Here is a 6,608-nt window from a genome sequence, read left to right as displayed (position 1 = left end):
GTTGAATACTACGAATGTATGCTTTAAGCTACTTCTTGAACAGGTTTTCAAGCGTTTGTCCTTTAGGCCTATAGGAAGGGAGGAAATTATTGGAGCTGAATGGAAAAAAAGTGATTATATCTATTTTTCAAATATATAGTTCAATCCAAATGCATTTGTTTTTTAAGACAATTAGTTTTTCAAATACAGCAATCCAAATAACATTAGCTGTTTTTCAAAAACAGCTACAGTAAGATTTTTTTTTTTTTTTAAAAAAAAAAAACCTGAAAAACAACTAATTCAAACAGAGTCCCATCTGTGAAGAAAAGTAGCATTGAATCCTCTCATTTGGAGTACTTCAGCCAAGACATTTTTGTTAAGCCTCTCACATAGGGTACTTTCTGCCAAGACAATTTTTATTTAATGATTCCACGAGAACAAGAAAATTAATGTCTAACCCTTTAATTCAGGATACTCTGCCAAGATTATACTAGTTTGCTTCAAATTGCCAAGGTAAAGTGTCATTATGCAACGGCAGCCAATTCTGATACAGTTGCTTAGCCAAAAGCGTGCATTGAAGGAGGCAAGAGATTCCATTCGTCCACTATATAGGTGTCCATAGTTAGCAAGAGCCAAAACAAACTTTATCAAAAGAGATCCACAAACCAAAGAAAGATCCAGAAAAATCTTCATGCAACCACCATCCTCATTTCTGCACACAGTAACAATTTTGTTATAGTTCCACAAGCATATACTACATGTGGCCACCATTCTGGCGAGGTACTCAAGTCTTAAGTAGCTACATAGCCACACTGGCATGCAAACAACAGAAATGCAATATGAAGAAGAAACAGGCTGTCTACTTCTCCTTGTAAAACTTCATTGACATCAATCTGAACTGTACAATAAGCAAACTATTTAAGTTAAAGAACAGAACACTGTGTACAGCAGTATATACAAGACGAGGCTATTTACCGCAAAATACCAAAGACCAATCTATGATACATATCAAATAAGGAGAACTCCCTCATTGCAAGATAGTGTAATGCACAGAGCTCATCATCACCGGAATTTGACTTGTACTTCAATCACCCCAGGTCGTGTTTCACTATAGTGATATCTGCAAAAATTTAAACTTTTTTAACTGCAAATTCCTAACACTCACCTTGAAAAAGAAACGAAGAATATTACCTATTTTCATTGAGAAAGCTCCTAATGGCTGGAGGAAGTGTGGCTTCACCCCGACTATGCTTGCCTTTTCCTGAAAACGTATCACAAGAATCATATTGCACTATATAGTAGTATTATCCTGTCTGACTAAAACAACTGGCTTAAACCACTTAAAACTTCATTAAGAGGTCCACATCCCTTGTAAGGAAATTCAGGCACATTGCTTAGATAGTATATTAGAAGAGCAAGCACATGCATAAAACCAGAATATTAAACACTTTAGCATGTGCAATTGATTTAAAAAGGAGAAACAGTACCTGTTATTACTTCTACAGATGCTGGTCTTGGCCTAAACAATGGAATCTGGCTATCACACTCTTCCAAATCCCTAAAAATTGCAACATTAGGAGCTGTGGAAGATACAATTCCTGCCATTACATTGAATCTTCTAGCAGGCATCTGAGATAAATGGACTATTCTAGCACAAGCAATAGGCATCTGAGATAAATGGACTATTCTAGCACAAGGCATCTGAGATTGAATTGCATTGAATCTTCTAGCACAAGCAAGCTGTTTTGTAGGCATCTGAGATTCAATCCTCTGCAAATGTTCTTGCAAGGCTTGGACTGCTTCTGCAGCATGAAGACCATGCAAATCTAATGTCCACTCATCATTCTTCAAATTCTTGATTCTCAGAATTTCTTTTGCTGCCTTGGCATTTAGTTGTTTAGCAGTCAGCCATTCTTCACGAGCTTTCCGCGAATAGAGTTGGGCAGATAAGTGATCCCCTCTCAGATAGGCATCCACGGAAGCCTTAGAGTTCCGAGATGCTGAACTGTTTTTTAATAAGAAAAGTGCATAGACAAGGACTGTGAGCTAAATAATCTTCAAAACAGAAACCTAAACTTCAGCATAACTCAATATACTTTAGAAGGGTACAATCTTAACACTACAAGGTTTCAGCAAAAACAGAAACCAAAAGAACTGAGTTCGCAAAATAATTGCCAATGCCAGTTCAACTTCACCAGAACCACTACAAGATCAGTGCCAAAAAAAAAATGCACTAACCAGATTCTACTTAAATCAAACAAGAATGACTTATCATTACAACTCGACATCCCGAGGTCAACACAAGAGCAACCATCAAGGAACCAGTACAACTACATCTACTAGTACGGAAGTCTACCTTCCAGAAACCAGGAAGTGCAACATGGCAGAGTCAGATGAGGTCAATGAACGATGGTGGTGCAAGATGGCAAGAGAATGGACAGCATATTTATACAAAGATGACTGACAATAGAGACGACAGACAAGAAGGAAAGAGCTGTGAGGTAAGGGTAAGCCCATGAGTTTTTGAGTGCCAGCTGTGAGTTGTCAAGTGTGAGCTTTAAGAGAGATGGAGAACATCACAGTATCAGCAGTGGGTATAAACTGGAATAGAATTAGGCTGTGTCTGACGGTCTGTGTGACATATTTATGTGAATATATACACATTATGTATATATACACATATAAATACATAAACTGTCTGTATGTATTTGTGTACAAACAGAAATATGCTTTTACTAATATATAGTACCAAATGCAGACTCCGATTTTAATGAGTCCCTAACGGCTGTAATGAATTCGAAATTGATAATTTCAAACTTAAGAAAGCCAGATCCATTTCTGTACTTTTTTGGTCATTTGTATGTATGTATATTTATATATATTTCCAAGCATCCAGCATAATTACCAATTCACGTCCCCTAATTCATTCTAAAATTGGTTGATAATTCATTTTTGCCCGTTTATGCACACCCTAATTGTCAAACACAAGACACAACCTTCCAATTTTGGCACACCTTTTAGTAACATTAGTGGTAAAACTTAAATTATCATTTAATTGATAAATACTCATACTCTCACTCACTCTTTTCCTAGTTATCCAAGGTTTTAGTGTTAACTTCTGTTTCTAAAAGTGCCTCTTTGCATAAATTCTCAAATATCTTGGCAAATTAAAAATCTTGCAAACCAAATCATATGTAAAAGATTTCAAAGTTGAAAACCTGCATAACAAAAGCATAAAAGAAATAGCACAGGATTCTTGTGAATAAAAGCATAAGAACACTAAAAGCAAAGAAATTATCATCTAAGGTAGCACAAGGTGGTATCTGACAACTGCAAAGAATATTCTAATAAAAGAAGGCTATCACACCAGAAAAAATAACTATATTCATAAATTGCCAGTCATGTAACCTTTTTTTTTTTTTTGAGTTTAAAAGCAGGATTTCAGAAATGGAAAAGAATATCACAACACTGGCTCAAGCAAAAGAATATGATCTAAAGCAAGCTGGTTCAGGAAAACCGCAAATGGCAAGGCAGGTTCTTGTCCATGGAAACGTATATCAGAGAAGTAGCAAGATATACATAGCTATCCATAGGAAGAATTTCAATTATGACACACTTACCCAGTATATAATCAAGAGTTCTGAATGTGATTCAAGTTGCTTATTCATGTTCTCTAAACTTCTGTGATGAATATGAAACTAAATTAAATAACAAAATGGCCGTACACATCATGATATATCACTGAGAACCAAATTAAACAAACATAATCTCCCAGTCCTTAATTCAAACAACTATGGAGGGTTCAAAGACCAAAAATTAGAAATTCAACATAAAGCACATTCGGATAGCAAGAACTAAAAAACTATGATACCAATGCTCTTCCATATCTGCAATCTCCACCATATTCATAATGCATCGAATATTCCAGAGCACAATAAGTTGAAGGGATAAGTTTAAAAGGTGCCATTTAAAGTGCAATCCCAAAATTCTAGCAAGAAAATGGATGTGATGAGCAATTTGTCATAATTGAGTATGTGAATTACATATTTTTAATACCAGGATTTCTGTACCTTTTTCCCTGAAATTTGTGTATGAGAACAAGAAAAAGGAAAGAAGCATCCTTATTACAAGTACTGCATATGATTGAAGTAAAAACAAAAATCAAGTTCATAGTGCAGATGGCAGCTAAAATTTATACCAGAAACAAACCTCGTCATCTTTTGTGCCTCTTTTCTTTGAGCCAAGTAAACATCATCTTCTTCCCGCTCAATGGGTAAAGATTTGATAGAATTCAGAATCATTTTTGTAGCAAAGACATCATGCAGAAGCATTCTCCTCGAAGAAGCACGTTCATCTGTCAAATCTCCATTATTGCTAAGCACAAGACCCTCAAGAAGACGCATCACTTGAGAAAGATCTGTGTCCTTTTCAGCTAATGACTTATTTTCATTCACAAGAGACTTCTTACGATTGAACTTTAATTCATCAGTCCCAGTAATTTTAATATTATTGTATTTTTGCTCAGAGGAAACCATCATTTTCAATAAGGATGAGGCCTTATCAACATCATAGTCTACACCAGCCAAAACATCCTCAATCAGGCATTGGTCTGCCCAAGGATGGAGCTCCTTAAGCATTCCATTTGCCTTCAAAGCATCTTTGACACCACTAGAGCAACCACCCTGCAATTTCTTTTCATGCATATCGCCGCGTTTCGGCTTGATCTGAAATTTGACAGCATCCTGTAGTAGAGACGCAAAATGCTTCTCCGATGCAGTTATATTTGCTATGTTTGTCAAGGCTTTCTGACTTTGCTCCATTGAGCTTGATATTGCCGGAAAAAATTCATCCCTTGCTTCAGGTTCAAGACGCTGCTTACGACGATGTTCAAGGTCAAATGCAGTACAACCAGACGTTTTACCTCTCCTCCGCGACATTTTTGTGTCCAGAGGTTGTACACTTGCAGAAGTAGTCAGGTCAAATACAGTCCAACTAGACGTTTTACCTCTCCTCTGTGACATCTTTGTGTTCAGAGGTCCTGCACCAGCAGAAGTAGTCATCTTAGACGACAGATATTCTCAAAACCATCCTGTTGCGCACATGCAACAGCCCGCCCCGCCCGCCCCCCTTCCCCTCTCTTCCCTTTTTTGTCCCAAAGTTTATGCAATTATAGAGAACTCTCAATAATGCAAAATTCACGTCTTTGTCGCCGTTGTGTATGAAGATATTAATCCAGACAAAAGAAATTCCAATAACAGTTAATATAACACAAAATGAAGCTTTCGATCAACTAATTTATACAAATACAAATTGGAATGACAATAACACAATACTTTTTATTAGCCCATCAACAAAAATGAAAGACGAAAATAATTGCTGTGAAAAAACTGAATCCTCCAATCAGAAGAGAGAGAGAGAGAGAGATAAAAAATGGAAAAAAAAAAATCATTCTTTCAATGTCGTGAAATTGTACTAACCGTTCAGAGAAACTGAACCTTCCACTAAAATTGCTTTAAGCAAGTTTTTCAGTTTTTATCATTTTACATAGAAAACTGTAATCTGATTATACCCGTAATCATTAATTATAGTATTATAAGCTACTGAATAAGCTAAATTAAATTCATGAACTAATTAAAATATCCACACTAGTTATACATCATTAAACTCTGCCAAAATATAATAATTCTAAATTAAATACAAAAGTCTCAAGCCAATATTCATAAAGCACATCAAATATGTACTTTGACTAATACACTATCATAAATATGCTCTAATTAGTTTAATATACTGTCATAATAAAGCTATACCAAAAAAAATTTTTAAAAATAAAAATTAGTCAGATAAAACACGTAGACATTTAATACACAATCATAAGCTAATTACTCATCCAAAAATCACCGACAAAAAATCCTAATTATAAGAAGAAAATATAACATGAAAAAAGAAGAAGAAGTACCTGTTAAATATGCTTGGCTTGGCTTGGCGAAATTAAAACGCAATTACTACTAAGGTATTTCAGTAATACGTCGAAAATCCGGTATCCGAGGAGTCAAATGATCGGACGGCGGTGGAAAAATCCGGTATTTCAGCCACGGTGAGTAGACGATTACAGCCCAGGATGAAGATGAAGATGATGATTGAAAAGGGAATTTGCAACTCAAATCCATATAAGCTGTTCTAAAGATAGGGAATATTATTTAAGAGAATAATTATCAAAGGGAAAAAGGAGAGGGGACCAATTGATTATTGACAAGGGAATATATGGGCCCAATTGATTATTGGCCTGGGAATATATGCATTAGTATTAGGATTCTTCTTTTGCTTGGGAAGTAAAAGTCTGAAAAAAAAAAAAACCAGAAGTAAAAAAGCAGACTTTTTTCTTTCACTTTGATTCTTCCCCCGATTTTTTCCTTTTCTTTTTCCCTTTAGATTTGCTTTAATTTAAAGTGCTTTGTGAATTTGGCACGTGTGCTACTCCAACTGGAAAAGGGTTAATCCTAAAAACTTCACCTATAAGGAATAGTCGGATTTGCAATTTATTTCCTAAACTTTATTTATTTTTTTTTCATTTAACTCTCTACGGGACAAAACTACACCTTAATTCTGCTAAATATTTCTTTTCATATTTC

At 35.4% G+C, this 6,608-nt stretch overlaps 1 protein-coding gene across 3 annotated transcripts; it reads right to left on the bottom strand.

Moving 5' to 3' along the window:
* Nucleotides 1-260: 260 nt before the first annotated feature.
* Nucleotides 261-6,213, bottom strand: LOC113778380. Of its 3 annotated transcripts, none has more exons than XR_003469256.1 (6): nucleotides 5,936-6,213; nucleotides 4,189-5,017; nucleotides 1,467-1,984; nucleotides 1,171-1,240; nucleotides 955-1,099; nucleotides 261-691 (listed from the first exon to the last, which is right to left on the bottom strand). XR_003469256.1 is itself a non-coding variant. In XM_027323778.1 (5 exons), exons 2-5 carry the CDS (start codon nucleotides 4,998-5,000, stop codon nucleotides 1,042-1,044), a joined length of 1,458 nt encoding a protein of 485 aa, XP_027179579.1. In that variant the 5' UTR covers nucleotides 5,001-5,017; nucleotides 5,936-6,213; the 3' UTR covers nucleotides 820-1,041. The 3 variants fall into 3 exon arrangements, 1 of the variants encoding a protein (XP_027179579.1); XR_003469257.1 differs by lacking the exon at nucleotides 261-691 and adding an exon at nucleotides 698-877; XM_027323778.1 differs by lacking the exon at nucleotides 261-691 and having other exon boundaries at nucleotides 820-1,099.
* Nucleotides 6,214-6,608: the final 395 nt, after the last annotated feature.

Source organism: Coffea eugenioides, chromosome 7 (genome assembly GCF_003713205.1).
Source record: "Coffea eugenioides isolate CCC68of chromosome 7, Ceug_1.0, whole genome shotgun sequence".
Classification (NCBI taxonomy): Eukaryota; Viridiplantae; Streptophyta; class Magnoliopsida; order Gentianales; family Rubiaceae; genus Coffea; species Coffea eugenioides.
Note: the sequence above shows the minus strand (reverse complement) of the source record. Positions and strands in the feature narration are given on the sequence as shown.